The sequence below is a fragment of the Hyaena hyaena genome, unplaced genomic scaffold, assembly GCF_003009895.1.
Source record: "Hyaena hyaena isolate Hyena2069 unplaced genomic scaffold, ASM300989v1 scaffold_95, whole genome shotgun sequence".
NCBI lineage: Eukaryota > Metazoa > Chordata > Mammalia > Carnivora > Hyaenidae > Hyaena > Hyaena hyaena.
Genome location: NW_024080727.1, coordinates 3,219,738 through 3,243,569, shown reverse-complemented (window position 1 = coordinate 3,243,569; position 23,832 = coordinate 3,219,738). Strand labels below are relative to the sequence as shown.

The window sequence follows — 23,832 nt, the reverse complement described above, 5'->3', positions numbered from 1 at the left end:
TGCCTTTGGGTATTTCTCTCAGAGCAGAGTATGTATAATGCACTTGAAGTCAGTCCATGGGAGAACAGACACGCTCGGCCACTCAACCGGAACAGCTTACATATTTGCTGCAGAAAGTCTGCCATTATCCTTGGGGGTTAAATCCCATCTGTGCCATCAGCGGTGTCTGACGGGGCAGGAGGCAGAATGGGGACAGGGAGCCAGACTCGGTGGTGGACCAGCCCCGGGTCCACCTGCTCCCTCCTCCAGATTCACCCCATCCTGAAAAGCCTCACCACCAGCCCTGGAGAAGGTGGCGGGAAAGAAACAGCCTCCGCCAAGGGTGGTCCCCCAGGGCCACACCACCCAGGCGACAGAGACTCTGTCTCCCAACACAAGGCTAGTGTGCACAAGGCTTGTGTTCCAAGTGCTGGGTTCCACTCTGAGTTTCTCATCAGTAGGTCCATGCGGGCCAAGACTCTGCATTGCTAATCTGCATCCTGCACCTCGGTGGTGCTGACCCCTGTGGGTGCCAGGGTCGCACCTGCAGCAGCACTAGTCTAACAGGGGCTGGGTCCCGACAAGGGGCTGGGGGTCCGGAGCTGACCAAGGGTGATCTGGGTGGACACAGAAGCAGCAGCTCCACCTGCTGATTGAAGGGAACACGGGAGGGCAGCCAGAATTAGCAGCAGCTTTCTCTGGCTGTCCGGAGAGAAATCCATGCTCTGGGAGGCGGGGGAGCAGACCGCTACGGCTTAGGGGTCTGAAGAAAGATCCACGCCAATACGGCCCTCTCTCTGGGGCCCCAGGGAAACCAGGTAGGTGGGGCCATTCTGCCCATCCAAGTCCTCTAGGATGAAAAGGTCAGCTCCACATGGACCTTGAGCCTGTCTTCTTCCCCTTCTGGTCCCCAGCCTCAGGCTCTTTCTGGGGGCTCTCTCGAGCACTTTACACAAAACGGAGTCTAGGAATTGGCGCCGCACTGTGAGCCATTTCTAAGATCCGCCTGAGGATCCAATACACAAACCGCATGGAAGAAAGTCTCCAGCCCCTTTTCCAGGGCCAAGAGAACCGGACCGAAGTGCAAAGCCCTCCTGTGTCCTGAAGGCTGTGTCCGGGGGCAGCTCTCTGCACCTGGTGAGGTCCCTCATGTCCATTCAGACCGGGGTCCCCACCTGCCTCATCAGTCCCCAGCCCGAGGGTCATTCATTAGGAAAGCCAAAGTTATGGTTGACACGCTGCTGAGCAGACTCGTGATGGATTCGTGTGAATTTGCAAGGCAGTTCGGAGACAAAGGTTCAGGACTACAGATGCCGTGAGTGAACCACGCAGCCGTAGGCAGTTCACTCGGAACTTCCTGTAGCCATTGGTCTGGCTCACTCATAGGACGAGGAGGGGATGAACACACAGGAAAAAAAGGGGTATGAACATCTGAGCTCCGGGTTGGTTTTAGGAGTCCAAGACCCTCACGCCCGGGAGGAGTCACTGAACTGAGACGGAATCTGCCCCATGGCCCGAGCCCAGCCCCTCCGCCAACCCTGGGCGCCATCCGTCCACCCACACGTGCAGGGGGGTGGCGGTGGGGGGCCTGCCCACACAGGGTCGAGTGGGCTAAGAAGTCCAAAGGTGGCACCTCTCCAACCAAGCCAGGCTCCTCACGGACCCACCCTGAGGTCCCCCAACACATTCCTGGCCACCAAAGCAGGTGGTCAAAATTTGCGGTAACATTTTCCTTTTGGGAAGAGCTCACTCCCTAACCCATATATCCACTGGAAAAGGAACAGGAGACGTTCAAATGAACCGAGATCAGGATATGCAACGCAAGGCCAGGTGTATAGGCGGGGGGTGCTGGGACATGGCAAGGTCAGAAGGCCCATCCCTCGGGCCAGTGGCCACCCACGCCCCCTTTCCCTCACTGCCAGGCTGCAGCTGATGCTGCTAGAAAGTGGGGTGGTCTGTGCATACAACTGATGGGGGGGAGCGGGGGAGGGAGTCTGCAGGTGGAAACAGATGCCTTCTATTCTCCCATTCTTGCCTACGGTTTATTTCCTGCTCTGAATGACACTCTGTAGTGCTGATACCAAACCCCAGTGGGTCTGGCTGCTCCCAGGTTCCGAAGCTGGCCCCATGGGACAAGATCTGGTTGGTGCAGAAACCTCTGGGCCGGGAGTGCAGGCCAATTAACCAGGTCAAGCTCCTGTCTGAACTTGGGGTGAGGCTTCTTTTTAGTAAACGGATTTCACTGGCAGGGAACAGAACGGCACTGAAAATACCTTCTGAACAAAACATGCTTCTCCCCATGGGAGGGAGCATGAATTATAAATCAGGAATTTGACAAATGAGTGGCAGGCACACTGCAAGTCTGTGTATGTGATTAATCACTTTGAAAAGCAAGATTATCTTTTTACCGTAAACACAAACATTTTTTTACAACACTGAGAAGGCCTGGGGCCAGGATACCAATATCAATAAAACCCAGGCGTTATGGAGCCTGTGTGAGCGACAGAAAAAGTAAAAATAAAACCCTCGTCAAAATAATAGCCAAGCCGTTCAGGAGCTGTCTGTCAATAGTGCTCCTTTCTCCAACCCCAGGTGGGGCCTGGCTCCGCCCCACATTCCCCTCCCATGATTAGGTGACAATTAAGAGATGGTAAAAGGCAGAGACTTGTCTGCACATTTACACACACACACACACACACACACACACACACACTTTCATTGTTTCCTAGAGGAAATGGCTATATAAGTCAATTACTCAGTAAATGTGATTTCCTAATTATTTCTAAGCTTACTGTGCCTTTACATTCATAGAATATAGAAAAAATTAAGTTGTTTATTTTTTCTGTAGCTCACACACAGATGCCCGGGTTTTATCGATATTGAGATCCTGACTCCCAGCCTTCCTTGTGTGGCAAAAGATGTTTGTCTTTGTACTTGGGGGGGCCCCATTTGACAAAATGTAGAGCAATTCAGGTGTGTAGGAAGCAGTCGGTCGTTTCCTTGAGTATATGTCTTTATTATCTGTATTGATATTCTTTTTTATTGTACTGTTTATTTATTTTGAGAGAGAGGGAGAGAGAGGGAGAGAGAGGGAGAGGGCGCACATGAGCAGGGGAGGAGCAGAAAGAGAGGGAGACACAGAATCCGAAGCAGGTTCCAGGCTCCAACCTGTCAGCATAGAGCCCAACATGGGGTTTGAACTCATGAACTGTGAGATCATGACCTGAGCTGAAGTGAGATATTTTATCAACTGAGCCACCCAGGCACCCCTATCTGTATTGATATTCTAAATGCCTAGTACATACTGGACACTCAGGTGTTTTATTTATGGCTCCAGTGTTGGGGCTGTCTTACTTGAGTTACCAACAACGACCACCTCCCCACCTGCTCTGATGAAGGGCAGGAAGGATGTGGAAGCAAAGGGAAGCGAAAGTGCGGGGAATCTGCACGGTGCACTGAAGACAGCCCCGGGGTCAGCGTCTGGAGCACTGCATTGGAGAATCCAAACATCGGGGTCTGGGGGTCGTCACCACTTCCTAAGCAACAACTCAAGGCAATGTCCTTATTTGGCTTCTCTCAGGCGGGGACAAAGGGGATTGAGGGCTAGGAGGCCAAGCTATGGGGATAAGGAAGGGCTATTCCTCCCTGTCTTTCAGTTCTTACTGACAAATTGGGGGAAAAATCTGCAAACACACAACTGATCATTCCCTTTCATTTCTCCGAGAAACCAGGCTGTCTCTAGGGGGCATCAGAACCCAGCACAAGGGACTATCTTCAGCATCCTGGCAATCTGCAGCAGATACAGGATTTGGCCTTTTTACAGATGCTGCTTTACACCACATCCAATCCCCACCCCCCCAATCCCATTATTTACACCAACCGTGGGGGCTCTGCAAGGGCGGGAATTTGTATTCAAGAGCCACCAGGCACCACACAGAAACTCAGAACACGCTTCCTCTTTGAGTGTTTTCTAAATAGCTTTACCGAGGTGGGATTTACGTACAAATATTGTGCCCACTGAATGTGTTCAGTGCCATGAGCTTCGGCAGGTTTATACAGCTGTCCTATAATCACCACTACGCAGTTTCAGAAAATTTCCACCATGTCAAGGTTCCCTCCCTGCTGATGCTGGTCAGTCTCTGCTCCTACCCCCAGCCTTCACCAATCTGCTTGCTGTCTCCACACTTTTGCTTTTTGTAGAAACTAATGGAATCACATAATGTGCAGCCTTTTGTGTCTGGCTTTTTTCCCACTTAGCTCAATGTTTCTGAGGTTCACCCAGGTTGTTATATTATTGTTGAATAGCATTCCATTGTGCCACATTCAGTTAATCCGTTCATCTGTTGATGGACGTGTGGGTTGTTTCCAGTGGATTATTTGGGCGGGGGGGGCGGGGGGGGAGGGGAGGTGGGCTATCATGAATAATCTTGTTAGGAACATTCACATTCAGGTCCTGTGTGGGCATGTTTTCATTTCTCTTGGGAAGATACTGGGTAGAGCCTGGAACTGCTGAGTCACATGGTTGAGTCTTTATTTTTAAAAGTCCCCACAGCCCTGTTGCAGCCTAATCTGAGAGTTGCAGGAAGGCGGAACGAAGCAACCAAGTTTTGCAAAGTCAAGTGGTAGGATTGTGAGCATGGAGACGCCTAAAGGCACCTGAGGTTTTCAATTCTTCTATCCCCCCCACCTGTGTCTGCTTCTAAGCTTTTCAGAGCAACAATCTTTGGAGCCACCAAAGAATCTGAAAGTCTAACTCCTCATTTGTCTGATGCCATAAGAAAATATGGGGGTCCAAATGAAGGAATTGTCCAGATAACAGTAATACTCTGTTTTCTATTCAAGGGCTTAAAAATTAGAAATTTTCTAGAAATCTTATACATGCGTATTACAAGACCCATTTCCCTCTTAAGTAGCAGAAAAACCTTGACTTTCTGGACATCTAAGGTTATGACTCTAGAAACACATTACATTACGCAGCCTGAGCGACGTCCGCAAGGAAACCTGGAGGTCTGAGTTCTTGTGGACAGACTGATGACTGCCTCATGCTGTCCAGGCCCCGTTCTTCCAGCCACCAAGTGCCCTGATGCCTGCCTGGATGTGATTCTGCCTACATCTTTGGCCATCCTGGAAATCAGATTACAAAATCAACTCGTTCGGAACACAGACTAGAGCTCCACTCCAGGTAAAATGCTGGAATTTCATGTTCTGCCCTTGACTCGGTGGTCTGGGCTGCTCGGAGGACTTGGAGGTAGATCTCAGTTCCAGGCTGAAAGCCAAGGTCGTCAGGTACCAAGGGTCCCTGCACTATGGATGTGTTGGCCCTCCATCCAAACAAAATGCTATGGAACTTCCAATCCCATTGAGCCAAATGGAGCCACTTATTAATGTTCTTATCGTCTACAGGAGTTCAAGAAAAATAATACGTCAAGGCAACAGTGTGACAAGAAAATATTTAGGAAAAAAGGCACAGTGCTCTGAGGAGCCACACTCTGAGAAGGAGAAACAGCAGGACACAGCAGTGACATCCAATCTGCGGTACACAGTGAAACTGCCTCAGATTCTTGAGAAAATCACCGGTGCTGGGATCCTTCCCCTGAACATCCTGACAGAACTGGGTGCCACTTGGGTTATTCTTGGGATTTTTTAAACCTGCCCCTGCCCAAGAGGATTCTAATGCGTTGCAAAGTTTGGAAAGCACTGGGCTAAAAGTCACCTTGGCTTAAGCCAAAGGCGCAAAGAAATGAACTGTCCAGGCAGCTCTGCTAACACTTCTCAGGCTCGAAAGCCTTGAGTGCATTCCATCGCTCACCTAAATTATAACCTCCACACCCGGGTGCATAACACCTTACGTAATGCTAATACCACCTACCTCTCCAGCATTATTCGCCAAACAGGTCCCAGGATGCCCCGGCTCGCGCTGCCTTGGCTGTTGCTGCCCTATCCTCAACTGCCCTCTTCACCCTCTGCTTTCTGAGTGTTTCTGGAAACACTTCAAGGCCCACGTCAAATGCCACCCCTTCTTGAAAGCCCCGGGATCTTCTTAATCAGATTATCTGCCTCTTTTTCATACCCATGGCACATTCCTTTCCTTTCCCTGGGAGTACCTTGCAAGTTCTGCTTCTGCACCGTGGTTAGTATTTATTTTTATCATATTCCTTTCTTCTCTGCCTCTCTCTGACTCTCCCTTCCTTGCAGGGGGTGGGGAGAGCCGGTGAAGGGCTGGAACTAACGTTCTTCTTAAGTTTCAGGATCCAAAATAAGTAACTGAGTTGTGGCTAGTGGTCACACCTGATGCAAAGAACTGTAGGGGTGTTCATCACAAGTGAGGGTGACCTATATCTCTTTTGGTCATGGGTGAGGAAGGCAGGTGAGAGAATCCAACCCCCACCAAGACAGGCAAGAGTCTCAAGCACCCAGCTAAAGAGAGAGCCTCCAAGGGGCTCCTGGGTGGCTCTGTCCGTTAAGTGCCCAACTTTTGATTTTTGGCTCAGATCATGATCCCAGGGGATTGAGCCCTGCATTGGGCTCTGTGCTGAGCATGGAGCCTGCTTAAGATTCTCTCTCTCTCTCTCTCTCTCTCTCTCATTTTAGTCAGCCTCCAAGAAGCAGCACATCAGAATTAAAGGCTGGAGGCCCAGCCCCCTCAAAGCTGCAAGGGCCACTGGTCAGCAGTGGGGTGTGAAAATCCGAGGCTCCGTTTGCCCTCCCTTGTCATCTAAAACGTTAACAGCAGGGCAGGGGCCAGAAGCGTCCCAGAGCCTGGAGGGGTCCCGAACACCTGAGCAATGACAGGCTTCCTTTAAAGAACCCCTACTGGGACTTCAGGGTTTAGACGATTTTCAGACAGTGAGAAATGCATTCTATATATCCCTGCAAATACAAACCAGTCTTAGTTCTCAGCTGCATTTAAGGGCGTCACACTTTTCTGTGAACACACGCCCGAAAGGTAATCCCCTCATATAATCACTCCTCAAAAAATTAAACTCTCCTCCCAGCTTCCCCCTCTATGTCTGTCACTCGTTTAGCCCGGGGTGGGGGGGTGGGGAACGGGGGCGGGATGTGTATCCTTAAGCAGCAGGAAAAGATGCTGATACCAATCTGCCAAAGGAAAAGTGCTTACCAACATAAGGGATCCCAGAAACACAAACCTACCTGGAGAGAAAAAGAGTTGTGCTAAAATTCACTCTAAGAATTCGTATGACAAACAATAGCGGCCCTTCGAAATGGCTGGGCCCCAGCTTGCTGTATAAGTGACTTGGGACACTGCCACTCCACACAGCAGCACCAGACTTGGATGTGCGGGGAGAAAAGAAGGTTGTTGGTTTTTTTTTTCCCTAGAAAATCAGTGTTCCCAGTGGGGAGGACAGTGCTTTTCCAGGATGGAATGAAGAGCTGGCCTCTCTCTTTAGCTGTATCAGATGGTGGAATTTTAAGAATTTAAGACTGACCAAGAGTGAGTCTGAGAAAAGCAGGGAGGCTGTAGAGGAACCCTTATGGGGTAACTTTATCCAGTCGGGGCAGATAAATCAGCAAGGACAACCTTTCCCATGACCTTCCCACCTCTTTCTTTCCTAAATGATTTCTCCAAATTCTCTTTGGAAGGAATTCCCTCCTTAATGGAGGTCTCCTTTTATTGCAAAGCTTAAAGCTGGGCAAGAGTTGCACTGAAAGGGAGTATGAAGAGAAAGGTATATACACAGAAGTCCATGCAGGCTAACTTCTAGAAAGAAACTGGAGCAGCTCTGGTTTACCTGGTAGTGAAAAGCCTCCAGCCAGTTTAAAAACCCCGATCACAAAGCATATTTCTGCAGAAAGGCAAAAATTCTACCAGTAGTGTAAATCCTACAGGGTAAGCAATAAAACAATTTTGTGAATCATGGTTTCTGTAGAACACAATGAACTATTCAGACTCCTGCAGATCGGTTCCGTTCCAATATACAGTGTACCTCTTGAACACAGGGGTTAGGGTGCTGTCCCTCTGCATGGCCACCAGAGCACACGTAGTTTTTGACATCCCCCATGCTTATCTAGTAATAGTCTACTGTTGACCAGAAGTCTTACGATCAACAATGAACACATATTTCATACAGTATATGTATTATATACTGTACTCTTACACTAAAGTCAGTTGGGAAAGATATTATTTAAAAAACTATGAGGAAAATAACATTTACAGTACTGCACTCTATTTATCCATGTGGGTACAAGGGGGCCCATGTGATCCAAACCACGTTGTTCAAACCAAGGGTCGAATGTATTTTAAAAGATGCTACGGTTTCCCATAGTGTGCACAGCATCCTGAGGTGGGCAAGAGGCATGCAAGTGATGACCTCACAGAGGGTTAAGCAACTTAGCCCTGTTCCTAATGCTCTCAACAGAGGGTCCCCACCAGCACCCTGTCTTGGCGACACACAGCCCTGGATCGACAGGTCACGACCCACTTTTCCAAAATAGCAACATCCCAAGGACCAAGAGTCGCGAGTTGGTGCAGCCGCACCCGAGGAGGAGGAGGTGGGCCGTCGCGCAGGCAGCCAAGAACCCGCGTTACCTCTGCTTCCTCGTAACCAGAAAGAGCTCTCACCGTAGTAACGCAGAGTCTTAAAAGCACGCTACTCTTTTGCAGTGGGAGGACATCAGCTCGTGAACCTCGGAGCACTTACCCCTCCAGCTGCTCCTCTCCTAAGATCTGGCGAAGGTTTTTTAGGAAGGACAAGGAGACCAAGGCGTGGGAATGGCGGATCTTCACGTAGCCTGTCACCACCTCGATGAGCCCCATGAAGTTCTCCAGCTCCGAGGCAATGTTATCTGCACGAAGAGGGGGGCCGTGTCAGTGAGCGCTCACGGGGCGTGAGGGTGACACGCATGGCCTCCCACAAACGTGTTTGGAGGATGATTCTGTGGCAGGTGTCGGCGCCACTGAGGCCACGCAGGAACTTGCCATGCCCATCACAAGATGGACTTCCGCGGGCTTGACTTTCAACCACTTCGCCCGGGACAGGGCCCCACAGAGGCAGGGGAGGGAGACTCTCTAGAAGGCTGGGTACCTTAGCTCCTGGGCTGATTAACAGAGTGTAAAATCATAAATACCAGACTGCCAATTAGCGAAGGCTGACAAATCTAGGGAATGTCTTTGAATATGCTCTGTCAACAGACAGCGCTGAATCTAGACAAGGGCATGACTAAATAAACAACGTTTTCTCGGTCTCATTAGGAGCTGCCTTTGCTGCCTTTCTAGTTCCTAAGATACATGGATCTATATTTAAAGAGTGCATCTTACTAAGACTGGAAGAAAACACACCAAAATGTTAATGATGGTTATCTGCGAGTGATGTTTAAAAATTCGTTTCTGTGCTTCAAAGTGTTTTTATCATGCACATATAGTTTTTCTGAGTGTTTTTTATCATACACGCATATGATTTTTTTTCTGAGTGTTTGTATAGTGCCGACATATGATTTTTTCCGAGTGTTTGTATAGTGCACACATAAGATTTTTTTCTAAGTGTTTTTATAATACACACGTGATTTTTCAGAACGAGAGAATAGTTGGAGGAAGAGTGTTGCTAATACGACCTATGTGAAAACAACATAATAAATATATCAACAGTGTATTTCCTGTAATCTTGTTTATTAGCCTATCTTTTCCTCGTAGTAAATAAAAAACATAAGCTTCAGGTCAGCTTATGCCAAAATTATGATTAATACTACAATGAACTGGGTATAGCTCAACTAATGGGATTTGATCGCATATGATTTGTGAAGGCTTACTGAACAAAAGGTTCTGTCTTGCTTTGAATTGATAAAAATCAAAGAAGAAGGGTGCTGTCCTGGAGGGCGGTGGACTATATGCTTCATGTAGAGTTCACTGGTTTTCTAGAAGAAATTCAAGTTATAAACACTAGAAGTTGCCTGCAGTTGATATTTCAAGGAAATGATCCTGAATTTTAAATGTGGGGCAGGATGCATGCCAGATATGAAAATTTAAAAAAAGAAAGAAGAAGGGTAGGTACTTAAAGGGTATGCTCTAGGGATGAGGTCATCTTTTCAAAAATTAAGAAATCTAGTAATAGCAGAAGAAATAAAACTTTAGAAGCACTTAACGGTAAGAAACTTCTGGCCAGAGAAGCCAAGTGCTATCTCTGTGGTGGAGGGGCCAAAGGTGGTATGAAAAATCAGGGGCTTCAAAAATTTCAAAAGGCCTGAGAATAGACGTGTCTCTGCCATCTCTAAGCCCTAAGAACTCTGCTCACTCACTGAACAAATAGTTTTATGGAAAAGTAAATTCACAGAATAAATAAATCAGTCATTGTTTTTTTCTCAAACTGTAAAAATTTCTCCACAAAAGGATTTGGTGGGGCGGGGGGAATTCCTTTCAACCTCAAGGTCTTCGAATTTAAGGCTAGAAGCTGCTGTCAGCTGAAGACCAGAAGTGCAACTATCACGGAATAAATCCACGTGTGACGCTTCTGCACACGTGCAATTACCAGGAACGCCATCTACTGCAAGTGATGGTCATCTTACAGGGGTGAGGATAGAAGCTTTTTGAGGACATGTGCTTGTATGGGGGGGGGGTCCAAAGTAGATTTAGAGATTAACCACTCTTTGGACTCAATTAATTTTAAAGCGATATCATTAAACTCTTCCCTTTGCTCCATCTCCTCAACACATTCAAGTAACAAAAACTCTTTGGACTTGATGCCACGTGGATCTGGGCTCCAGCTGAAGGCTGTTGAGTCACACCTTTGATCCATCAGCGTATTCTGGGGCCTGTGTGTGCTGGGATAACAGAGGATAAGTGGTGACCCTTGGCGTGAAGGAACACTGAGCCCACGGCTAAAAAACAGACCTTTTTTTTTTTTTAATCTTTAAGGGAAACTCAAGAAACAGGTGTTGGGCATGAGGCTTAGGCACCGTGTTGTTCTTCTAGGCCCATGCTTCCGGCATGAGGCGTGGACAGGAAGGAGAAACATCAACGAAAGAAAACCAAGGGATCCAGCTGTCTCTTCCGGGGGTTGGAATACTTACTGCCTCGGCGGATATTAATGAGCAAGTTGCCCTTGAAGATGGTGCATCCTTGGAGCATTTGAGCAGAGGTAACAGAATCAATGGTCTTTGTTTTCTTCTCCTCCTCACAGACCTTGGGGCAAGGACCTTCACAAGGGATGCAGTACATGCTGTTGGAAGATAAAGAATCAACCAAAAACACAGAGAACTGAGTCAGGCACCGTGCATTTAAAAAAAAAAATCATGAAGATACAATTTTATTCTGGTTGTTTTTATGGCACACATTACTAAAAGCAACCACTTTGAGGCATTTGAGTGGTCACGCTGTAGCTCATCCCGAAGCCACCCAGGATAAGCCACGCAAGTTGCAACCAAAGGAGAAAATGCCTGCAAAGGAAGGGTGTGCCTCTTGTTTCCAGAAGAAATATGTGCTGCATCCTTGAGGCACGTGGGTATCATAGTCTGTCGGCTGCTGAGCCAGCTGGTTCCACGTGGGAGAAACAGCCTGGAAGAAAGGACATGCTGGTGGCTTCTGAGGAAGATGGGGCCGCTCTCGATGCTCTGGCCTGGCCTGGCACAGCCCGGGAGACCGCACAGGGGGAACACAGGGCCAGCAGCGCTTCTGCTACTAACGGGAGACTAACTCTTGTGGCCCGCCTCCCAGCCAAACCCAGTGGCGGATTCCCAGAGGCACATGGAATAGCACAGATCCATCACTTTGTTGCTAAAGCACAAATGAAATGATGTCTGTACGGTGTTTTGCAGAAACTTATAAATGGATCTGGGTGGTTGGTTTCTTGGTGTTTTTTTTTTTCCCCTGTATATGCGCCAAAAGCAAGGAACTTGCATTACTTTGTAATGAGCTCCTGGTTCAAACCTTACCCCAGCCACCAAGAGTCAGGGATTAGTGAGGGAGACTGGCGCTTCTCCTGATCACCTAAAGTTAAGAAACAGCGGACAAAACGCTCATCAGGCTTCTGAACCACAGACCAGGGATCAAAGTGGGCTGATTTCCAAACCAAATAAAAGGTACAACCTTACGGGACGTGTGTGTAATAAACAGGATGGTGAACTAGAGGGCTAGCTGTATTTCCAGTACTGTTCTTGAATGATCTTTTCCACTTCATGAAGGTAAGTAAAAACACATTCAAGAAAACAGTATAACTCTCTTCTCACAAGTCTTTTTTTTTTTTTTTTTAATGACACTATCCTGCATACCTAAGGCAACAGCGCAGGACTCATAGGTAAACAAAATTTCCCTGTTCTTTTCCTATTTCATGTCAGAAGAATGCCAGGCAAGGTTTCCCAAGATGCTGGGCCAACCCCAGAAAGGAGATTTCTCTTTCCCATAGCATCGCATATAACATTCTTACTTCTATCCTGGGTAATGGCTTCCCTTCAGCACTTGTTGTTGGTCTTTCAATACTTCTAATTCACCTACACACCATATAATACGCCCACCCTCCCTTTCAAAAATTTTTTTTATCCTGAAATAATTATAGAGTCACAGAAAAGTCGTAAAGAGTACAGAAAGGTCTCCTGTACCCCTCACCTAGTTTCCCCTAAAGGTTACATCTTCTATAATAATAATGCCATGGCAAAACCAGGTAATTAACACTGGCGAAATGTACCTATAATTCCCTGCCTGTTCTCTTACCTCTTGTGTGATCTTCATGCAGTCAAGTTACAGAAGTACTTCACAAAGATCTCCCAGATAGCCCCCCGTCCTCATTTTCCTAACTCCTTCCTGGTGACCACTGACCTATTCTCCATCACTGCAATTTTGTTATTTGGAGGCTTAAGTTATATAAATGGAGTTACACAGTATGTGACCTTTTGAGACTGGCTTTTTTTTTTTTTTTCACACAGCATAATGTCCTTGAGATCTATCCAAGTTGTTGTGTATTTCAACAGTCTGCTCCTTTATATTGCTGAATTCTTAGTCCACGGTATGGACATAACACAGTCTGCTAAACCATTTACCTACCATGGAAAGCCTGAGTTGTTTTTAGGCTTTGACTATGACAAACGGAGCTGCTATGAACAACTGTGTACATGTTGTTCTGGGGACCTATGTATTCCATTTCTCCGGGATGAATGTCCGGGAGTGTGACTTCTAGGTCGCATGTTAAGTGTATGTTTAGTTTTCCCTGACGTTTCATTCAAATAGCAATTTCTGAACCAAACACCTTTGCTAAACTGTCTAGGAATCATCTAGCACTTCAAAAATGTTTTTCTAAGGAAGTGCTCTGATTACATGTTTACAGATTAAGCTTCCTTGAATCCATTCTGGTACAGAGAGGGTATAAACAGCATTAATAAATATTTTAAACTCAGTGTCAAAGAGGCCTTAAAGGCTGAGAGGGGTATTTATTCTTTCTTGACGGTGTTTCATCTTAAAATAGAAGAGGTATATCTGTAGCTTTGAACAGACTCTAAGGGCTGGCAGGGAAAATAACAGCTCAATTCTTTGAAAACGCACTGCGGCGGGAGAAATAACATGGTCAAGGTGCGTAGCACTTCCCTCCTTCTGAAGCCACTGCAGGACAGTGTACCCTAGGGCAAAGATGCCACCGGCTGCCCCGTCTCCGTTCCCACCCCCAAGGAGGAACCTTAGCTACACCTCATCTGGGTTCACTGCCCAGGGCACTGGGAAAGCCCTCCTACCAGTCTAAGTCGGCCAATAAAATGGGAGTAAAATGTGGTAGACTTAATTCTGGGTGGGATATGTAGACTTTAGAGCTCATTGCGCTTCGCTGGCACACTTATTATCTTTTAGTTAAAGACATTATAACAGGTGGAAACTTGGTCTTGTCTAATATTATGAAATAATGTCAGTTCTGGCTCTGTTTTGAAATTCAGCCTATGGTATGAACAACCTCTCCAAATATTACACTGGAAACAATCAATCCCCTTTCAAAAGACTTGCTTGAGGGGTGCCTGGGTGGCTCAGTGGGTTAAGCGTCCAACCATTCGTTTAGGCTGCGGTCTCTCACGGTTCTTGCGTTTGCGCCCCGTGTCTGGACAATAGTATTTTATACTTGCAGAAGAGAGCTACAGAGCAGGAGCAGGAGTCCCCTGATACTAAGCTAATTATGAAAGAGGCATTTGGCCCATTGCAACTAAACTATTCTTTCCTAAAAGTTCTCTGCTCTATCCAGAGGAGGGAAGAGCACCCCCAACCCCCTAGTCTTCTTTTGCTTCCAGGGCTAGAGTTCCCCATTTTAGAACAATGCCATTCTTGCTTTTTCAAAAACACAAACCAACGACAAATTTATGGAAGCCCCGCGGGCACGCACAAGGGGGATGCTCTCTGCTGCGGACGGCTTCTTTGCTTCCCGAGTGAAGTCTCAACATTCAGGAAGGAAAGCAAGAGAGACAGACAAAATCGAGGAAAGGTGATGGTGGAGGAAGCCAGTGAGGGAGCGGAGCAGGTGCTGATGGCAAACACGGGTCACTTTAAGCTGAGGCTACTCTGGGCGGCTGTAGTGCGGGCTCAGAACCGAGTGTGTGCTACGGGGCTTTTGGGCTTCTGGCTGCAGCAAGGACGCTGTTCGGGGGTTGGCTTGTGTTCCTGGTCGTGCTCCCAAAGACCGTACTGGCTGAGTGGCTGGAAGTGGGGGGGCGGCCTAAGTCTACAGCCCTCCCAGCTTTCCCCACACCCCTGCACCGCCTGGATGGTAGGCCTGGCAGGTGCAGGCAGGGAAGAAGATGACAGTGACCTCCAGGCCGTGCCTAGGCCAGCAAGTCAGGTACTTAATTTCAAATGGCCAGGCAGTGCACTTCCACAGCACAACAGGACACAAGCTGTTTTATTAAATTATTTTTTTTTAATTTTTATTTATTTTTTATTTTTGGCCAATTGTTCCTGGAATCTCCTCTAAAATGTCAGTTACGCCATCCCTCTCAAGGGGACCCAACGCCCTTAACCTCCCCGGGGGAGGGGGGGGTCCCGCTGCCGCCAGATGGAACAAGGGTAGTACCAAGCACCCTGCTCTTGGGGGGCAGCAGGTGGGGGGAGGGGTGAGAGAGGGAAAGCAGGGGTGAGGGGGGGACCGCGTGACTGACCTCTGACTCCCGTTCCGGATGAACCCCGAGGGGCACTCCTGCATGCACTCGCCATCGTGGATCACGAACCCCTCGGAGTCGCTGCTCTCGGCGCTGGGGATGTTGGCGCAGAAGTCGCGGTCCACGCAGCGCCAGCCCTCGAAGCGGTAGGTGTTGGGCGGGCAGGTGGGCACGCAGACGCCGGCGTAGTAGTAATGCCTGCAGGCCACGCAGGCCGTGTCGTTGTCGGGCGCGCTGCAGCTGCCCAGGCACTCGGGGTGACAGCACTCGTTGCTGTCCGTGCAGGCCCGCTTCCCGCACGCGCTCGGGCACACTGTGGGGCGGAGGGGACAGAGCGTGAGACCGGCAGGGGCTAGACGGGCTCCCACAGGCCTGGCCTGCATTCTCCTCCGTCACCGTCTCCCCCCCCCCTCCCCGCCCCATCTCTCCAGTGACCCACAACCGACCACCAGACCACCCGGCTCTGCGGCCCCTGGCTGACTTGGAATGACTAAGTATTACGGACCCTAATCCCAATCCCACTTCCATCGCGGCGGGGAGAATATACTCTGTTATTTCGAGTCAGGAGACCAGCGTTTAAAGTCCAGCCTCTCCTATGTGCTCCCGGTTTGCTCCTGATGAGTCATTAGCCTCTCTGACCTTGATCCTCTCTTTTCTCATCTATAAAACGAGGGTAGTAATATCCACATTAGAAGTTTGCCCCAGGCCAATGTGATAATGTGGTAACCCTATGGGAACAATACCGTGTATTATTCCTTTAAAGAGCATTATGCGCCGTTCATTTTGCATTTTGAATGTGCTCCTTGAATGTCTTAAAAAGCCTCGGTGTGCAAAAATAATTATTTAAAAGATTATTTTATTATTTATGTTATTAAAAGTATTTTAAAATCATTTAAAAAACCATTGACTTTAAGAGCGATTAACCTAGATATAGTAGCGATGATACTATTCAGATTTATAAAATGGCTTTAGAAAAGTTTGTGTCTGCCTGGATATCGAAGGTCTGACTCCAAAAAACGATGGTGTTAACTTATTCACATATCCTATTCTCAAATACAAATAAAAAGAAGCGTGGGTGGGCAGTGCCTCTGTGTCCAGCAGACTCATAGCGTATTAGAAGCCATCTCCTCTGAGCCCCTCTGCTCAGCTTAAGTGAAAGCAGTGTCTAAAGGCTGGAGATCCACAATTCATGTCCCAAGTAGATGGGCTGGCACTTGTCCCCATAACAATGCTGTAATGATCACGCTCCATGGGGCTGTTAGCCTCCCTAGCCAATAAAGTATAAATCAATGAAAATACGAAATCTGGTTTGCATTATTTGTCTCCTACTTTTTCTTGAGCTGGGAAACAACAGAAAATTATTTAAATATGTATATTATTGATTCTGACATACATTATTTAGTGAAGAGTCTATTGTTTTTCCTTATAATCAAAATACGTACTCAAAACATCAGAGATCACAGTTAAGAAATGAAAATATATAGGACATCTAGTCAATTTGTCCCCCCAAACCCCCTTTTGTTAATACCTTCATGTTGGACCCCCACCCCTACCCAGGTCCCTTCCTATGCATGTACACGTACATGTAAATATCTACAAAAAAAAGAACCATTGTGAAACCATTTTGGGAATATACCGTGAATTCCATAATCATTTAACAACTGCATCTTACGTCACAGTAGAGTGTAAGTTGTAAGCTGTCTCCTAGTGGGTGACATTTCGTTTGCTCCCAACACTTTAGGATTACAATGAACGCTGCAATCTTCATGAGAATCCTTAATTATTTCCTCACAATCAATTTCCAGAATTTGACCTCACCAAGCCAAACTATGCTCTGGAAAGTTTGTGCCAATTTACACCCTACCAGCTGCATCCAAGAGTTCCGATCATACTGCAAATGGTTGAATTTAAAAATGGACACCAGAACTTGGACATTCAAATAGAAACTGTCACCTCTGAAGGAAATGGACAAATTTTCAGGATTCTGTTGAGCATCTCCTCTGAAATCATCTTTTGGCAGAGACCATAAGTTGCCTTCCATTACTTATTCTTTTTATCTACGTTGGTAATAGAACCTTGATTTTTAATTGGGCATTTTGCCACCCCACCCCCCCCAAATATCTAGATATTACATCTCTACATCTCCTAGCTTCTCTTGTAGCTATAAGTGACATATGTCCCTAGCCAGTGAGATAGAATAAAATTTTTTGGCTGGAACCTACTGGAAGATTCCTTAAAATGGAGTGAGCATGCCCTCTTCCTTGCTGGCTGGCATGCAAGAGCAATGCATCAAGCTCAAGCAGCCATCTTGGACCATGAGGTAACCCATTAGGAAGGCAGAGCAAGATAAAATGATCTTGGTCTCTCATGACCATGGACTGTACCTCTAGACTTCTCTAGATGACAGAGAAAAGAAACTTTTATTTATGTGCCTGCTATTCATTAGATCCAACTGAAAAAACCCCCACTGAGCCACTTACAAGCAAAGAAAACCATTCTTGTTGGTTTTTGCCATTTTTGTTTACCAGGATTGCCTCAATGACTGCTGGCTACTTCCAAAAACTAAGCTACCCAACAAATAACAAGGAGTAACTATCTCTAAAGCACACCAACAAAGTATGTATTATAGACAGGAGGTCCTAAAATGTTGAGATACATATATTGTCTACCAAGGTGATCATCTTTAAGAGGGTAACACTAAAGTGATTTATGAGCCTCGCATATTTGTAGCGAATGCACGGTGTGCCTGCACGCACACACACACATTCTATCATCAGTTCTCACACCTCAACACGCCTAATCATAAAACATATTAAAAGATTATTTAATTTCAAATATATCCATTGTGGAGGTAACTTCAAGGCTCAAGATCTAAAGAATAAACTGTGTGTCTTTAGTTCAGGTTTTTAACCTAATACTAGGAAAAGAAGTCCATTTATCCTTTAGTTCTCTATCCATTTGGCAACTGTTCATTTAGCAACGTATTGCATCTGTGTGTCAGACGTTGCGGGTAAAGAATGGACAATACGGCAGCTTGAGTATGGGGTGAATAGAGGTGCATGGCATGCCCTGGGAACCAGGGAAGGTTTTGAAGAGAAACTGAGGCTAGGGCTGCAAGATGAAAGATGAGGAGGATAAGAATAAAGAATAACACAGATGAGAGGCACCCAGATGGCTCAGTTGGTTGAGCATCCGACTTCAGCGCAGGTCATGATCTGCCAGATCATGAGTTTGAGCCTCGCACTGGGCTTGCTGCTGTCAGCGCAGAGCCCACTTCGGATCCTCTGTCCCCCTCACTCCCTCTCAAAAATAAACATTAAAAAAAGTCTGAGTCCCAGAGACTAGCTGGGACCAGTATCTAGTCACAAAACCCACTTTCCCTCGCTTATAATTCAAATAAAATGCTATGTAAAATCACAAGTAGCAGACAGTCATAGTAAATAGTATTAAAAACTCAAGAGGATTTAAAACAATAGAAAAAAATATCCCCGTGCACTGGTTGGGAATCAGTTATACCCAAATGCAAATGTTGGGCATTTCCAGTAAGAGAAAGAAAGAAAAGAAAAAAAAAGTATCTGCAGCTTTATTTTGCATTCCGTTCCCCATTCTGGTGGAAACAGCATCTCTGGGCAGTGGTCCACTGAGACCCTTCACAGGAGTACATTACATGGATCTGCATGGTCGGTCAGTTCTTGCCACAAATAGCACACAGGCTGGGTAATCAGTGATGGGAGCTACTTCACAAGGAATTTCAGTACAGCTTAAATTAGGTAAAATCATGTTATTTACAGGCAGAACAATGCCTCTTAAAGGGATCCCAAATCAAGGGGTTCCTTCGTGTTTCAGGATCCAAGCTGCATGCCTCATACTGATTGAATATTCTAGGGGAATAGAAACGGGGTGTGACGGGGATGGAGGAGAGAGGAGAGGTCACTTGTTTGCTGGAGAACAAACTCTAAATTAAAGAGGCTGCTCCAGAGGCAGAGGCTGGTGTTCCCCCAGCCGCGGCACCATCAGAGGATTCTGGGAGGCAGGAGAACACGCAGGAAGTTCAGGATTAGAGAGTCCTGGAGTCAGCCCCAGAAGCTTGCTGTAAATTTTGTCTCTTCTCAATGTATATAAATATTATTAGTGTTTAGGACTATTAAGGGATTTCTTGAAAAGCCCTGGGCAGTGCGTCTCGCCAGCAGATGGATGGCTGCTCCACGCAAATGCCAAAACTTAAAATTTAGTACAGTTACCAAATTTCTAATTATGGAGCTGTGGGAGAAAAGGAAGGGAGCCTCTTCCCTGGCTTTCATGAACAAGGAGCACACCTAGCATGACTAAACGGCATTTCTGCTTTTCAAAATAAGAGGAAAATGGAAGCTGCGATAAACTAACAAATATACAGGGGGGAAAGCAAATTTATTTTGCCCATGAGATCCTTCCAGGCATTGAGATTCTCAGAATAACCAGTAAAAACCAAAGGCCATCTAAACTGCTGGAAAAGGTAACAACATGTCCCACACCTACACTAAAAGGATTGATTTGGGGTCACAGCCACATAAAAATGAGGTGCTGCATTTAAAAGCTCATTCCCTTCATTTTGTGGGGCAGCAAATAAGTCACATATCAGTCTTTAACTTCTTCCCTCCCTGGTGTCCTCGTACTTATTCTTTCTAGTTTTTGGGGTTTTTGCTTTTTTAACATTTGTTTTTGTTCCTGCCAGTGAGTTCCTTAACGATCATTACTCAAGAGAAGCCATTTTTAAAAAATGATTATAAGGTGTTCGGTTGGAACTGAAGGCGGAGAACCCAATCTCTTTTCAAGGAACAGAAAAAATGGAAAGGAGACCACTTTAGAAATTATTTGGGATATGGGGCGCCTGGGTGGCTTAGTCGGTTAAGCGTCCGACTTTCGCTTAGGTCATGATCTCGCGGTTCGTGGGTTCGGGCCCCGCGTCAGGCTCTGTGCTGACTGCCAGCTCAGAGCCTGGAGCCTATTTTGGAGTCTGTATCTCCTTCTCTCTCTGACCCTCCCCTGCGCACGCTGTCTCTCTCTCTCTCCTAGAAATAAATTAAAAAATATATATATATGTGTATATATATAAAAAAAGAAATTATGTGGGATAAAATTGTTACAAAGAATAGAAATAGTTCATGGACGTTCGAGTGAGGTCAAGCTTCCGAGTTAGAGCACAGGCTAGTTCAGAGACATGTTAATTATTTCTGGGTTACACTAGAAGGTGACATGTGGCACATGCCCTTCCTAACTGACACGCATCCTTATGCATAAAGGCGAACCACAGCTAACTCCAGGGCAATGCACTTCAATGTCCAAAGTGGATCGGACACACAGGGACCAGAGAGATTTTATGGTTTTCTTGTCCTGCCAGGGGATGAGCTGACTCATCAGATAGCATGGGGACTGTGGGGCGAGAGAGGGAGGGACCCCAGCTGGGTCCGCTGAATGCCCAAATCCACTCAAGGCTGTCAGCATTGTCCTCCAGGGAGCACTCAGCCACAGGTGAGGGGATGAGAAAGGCTCCTTTGGACTATTAAACAGCAGCCTTAGGAGCCAGGCCCTAGGCCAGGTCCTGCAGACACTCAGGCAAAAGACGGCCAGCCTTCCTGGGGCTCCCAGCCCTGAGGATAGGCAAGGGGAGTACCAAGGGAGGCAAGCAAGGGGCTAGTGAGGAGGACTTTCCAGAAGGAACAGCCAGGGCCTAGCCAGCAGGAGCTAGCAGGTGCACGGGGTGCCACCAGGGCTGATTGGGAACGAGGGCCAGGGAACCAGACTCAGGAAGAATGTGTGACGACCAAGGCTTTGGGGGCTGCAGGGGTACAGGGCACAGAAAGAAAAGACGGTGAGACCCAAGTTAGAAAGAGAGGTGAGAAGGGCCTTTTAACCCACAAGTACGAGTTTGAACCACTCTTAAAAGAGGAAAGGGATGCTATTTCAGGATTCTAAGCTGGGCGTCACATGAGCAGATGTACATTTTAGAAGGATCGCTCTGGCTGCTGAGTGGGAAACAGAAAGGATGGGTGACCCACAGAGTCACGGCTGCCAACGCTGTGAGCCATGACGGTGGTCCAGATCAAAGAGGCAGTGATGCGGATGGGGAATGAGCAGGCAGCTTGAAGGTGCATCTGGAGAATGTGGGAAGTGTGGCGAGCTTTTGTTTTTGGAGGGACAGAGAAAGATCAGTTCGGCTTGGGATGTGCTGCTTGGTGTGCGCCGGATGCTCTCACACTGTAAAATAATCTTCAATCTGTCCTCCCTTTTACCCTCATGCATACTCCTCCCCACCCATCATCCCAAGCAAAGACCTCCATCAATGGGAGCAGAGTGTGAGGAAAATCAAGGCTTTCCCGGCTCAGCCAGAGCTACTACATTTTATCTCAGTGGATTAGTCTGGAGCTCTCTAAATAAGTCAGCTAGTGTCAAAAGCAGGCTTATGGGAGAATGTTTAGAAGCCATGAAATGAAATGAAAATAAACCTGGTACAACTATGTACGAGCTCCACACATACGTCTGTGTGTGTGTGTGTGTGTGTGTGTGTGTGTGTGTGTGTGGAGAGAGAGAGAGATTGCACATATATATAGTAAAGCACAATTTCGGCAAAAGGAAGACAAGAAGAATCAACTATCAAGTTTCTTAACATCCTGAGAACTGGTGAATAGAAAATTCTGGAGAACCACTGCCTAGAAATCCCAAGCCGAGCTTAGAACAACTGGCAGACAAGCTTCTGCCTGGAAGACTATAGCCAATAAGCCAAATCAGTTACCCATGGCAAAAGAAAGTTCAAGTGGCAACCCGTGACTTCAAATGTTCCGCAAAGAAAGTCACATTGCAACAATGTTTCTCTTAAGGCCAAAAGAAACCTCCTCCTGTGCTGGAGAAAACATTCCACCATGGAAGCAGCTGGACAAAGAGACATTAAAAAATTTTTTTAAATGTTTATTTATTTTTGAGAGAGAGGAAGAGACAGAGTGTGAGCAGGGAAGGGGCAGAGAGAGAGAGACACAGAATCTAAAATCAGGCTCCAGGGCTCTGAGCTGTGAGCACAGAGTTTGACGCAGGGCTAGAACTCACAAACTATGAGATCATGACCTGAGCCGAAGTCAGACACTTAACCAACTCAGCCACCAGACACCCCTAGACGAGACATTTTAATGGCTGGAATCCTGAAGATACTTGGTCTTCTCTGTTGGATCCAAGAGCATTCTGTGTGTGCCCACTGAAGGTTCTTTCTGACTGTTAACACAGTGAGCCTCATTTTCTCCTAAATATGTATGAAGGAGTTCCTCTTTGCAATCTAAAGTGGTTTTTGAGACTCAGTTTGAAGTCCATTTCTCTCCTAACAGGAAGGCCCCAGAACAAAGCATCCTTGTGTTAATATATGAACGCTCTGAGATACGGAGGTCTATAGAGGGTGGAAGAAGTTACAAACTTCTGCTCCTTACTACTCCCTCCCTGTTAACTGTCTTTTCAGACCTTCTACTCCATCTAACGGGACTGCTATGGAGCATGCAATAGCTAGAAGATTCTAGGGCCATTAGATCTGTCTCCAGTTCAGAAGCAACAAGTACTTCATGTGGTCACACGTTCACCCCTTTCATCCAGAGTCTAGAGTTGAAAGGAAGTTTAGAGGTCATTCATCCCATGCCTGTCTCAGACACTTCTCTACAAAAAGCTAGGTGAGCCTTCAAACAACGTCTAGAGGGTTTATCACCTTACAGAAAGTGCTACTTCAACTGCCGGACAGCACCAGCCTTGACCAAGTTCTTCCTTACCCCCAACGAGCATGCACTGGCACAGGTGTCTGATAAGGTAAGCAGAGGCTTTCTTCTTTCAGGTCAGACTTGCAAATACTTAGGCTCCAAATTCCAAGATGGTGATCCTGGCCTCCCTCTGAGTGCTTTACTCAGTCACAGCTCAGGTAACATACCTGAGTACCACTACCTCTCAACGCCTGCCCCAAACCTACTCTTAACACAGCAGACGTAGTGGGGACGGTGTGGAAGACCAGGGTACCAGGAGACCAACAGCAGTCTTCCATGACCAAGGCAGTATGCTTGGGGTGATCACCGCATCTTCAAAATAACTATCATCATCGCACTGGAATGGCTCATTCAGAGCTTCTATTTGCCTGAAATGCCTGTCTTCTTTTTCACAACCCGTTTGAGTCTCTCTTATATGGATGCCATTTTGGTCTAAATACAAGACTCTCTGTTAACATAAAGTTGACATTCACTGAGCACTTTTGTGTGCCTGACAATACACACCTAGTACCTTATATACGTTAATCTAATCTTCTTAATAACCACATGGGGTCAGTAACATTATCCTAATGCGTAGATGATCAAATGAAGGCGCAGAGGTTTAATCATTGTCCAGGGCTATTCATGTACAATTTAATAACTGTGAAGCTGTAAAGCCGGGCTTCAAACCTAGATCTGCCAGACAGGTGGCGGCAGCCTTTTCACCCAGTCTGTTCCACGGCGGGACTGTGTTTTAGCCAGTCTGTGTCATCGGAAAGGAAAGGGCTAGGATGTGGTTTCTCGTGCCAGGTTTCTTTTTCTTTCTTTCTTTTTTTTTTTTAATATTTTTATTTATTTCTAGGTGAGAGAGAGAGAGAGAGAGAGACAGCGTGAGCAGGGGAGAGTCAGAGAGAGAGGGAGTCACAGACTGAAACAGCCTCCAGGCTCTGAGCTGGCAGTCAGCACAGAGCCCAACACAGGGCTCGAACCCACAAACCGCGAGATCAGGACCTAAGCGAAAGTCGGACGCTTAACCGAC

The 23,832-nt window shown here is 46.8% G+C and overlaps 1 protein-coding gene across 2 annotated transcripts in view; it reads right to left on the bottom strand.

Moving 5' to 3' along the window:
* Nucleotides 1–23,832, bottom strand: part of IGF1R (insulin like growth factor 1 receptor) — a 307,618-nt gene that overhangs the window by 59,291 nt on the left and 224,495 nt on the right. For both annotated transcript variants that reach the window (XM_039235040.1, XM_039235041.1), the window contains 3 exons: nucleotides 15,049–15,361; nucleotides 11,002–11,150; nucleotides 8,640–8,784 (listed from right to left, as the gene is read on the bottom strand). In XM_039235040.1, coding sequence (XP_039090971.1) covers nucleotides 8,640–8,784; nucleotides 11,002–11,150; nucleotides 15,049–15,361 — 607 coding nt within the window. The remainder of the gene's footprint in view (nucleotides 1–8,639; nucleotides 8,785–11,001; nucleotides 11,151–15,048; nucleotides 15,362–23,832) is intronic.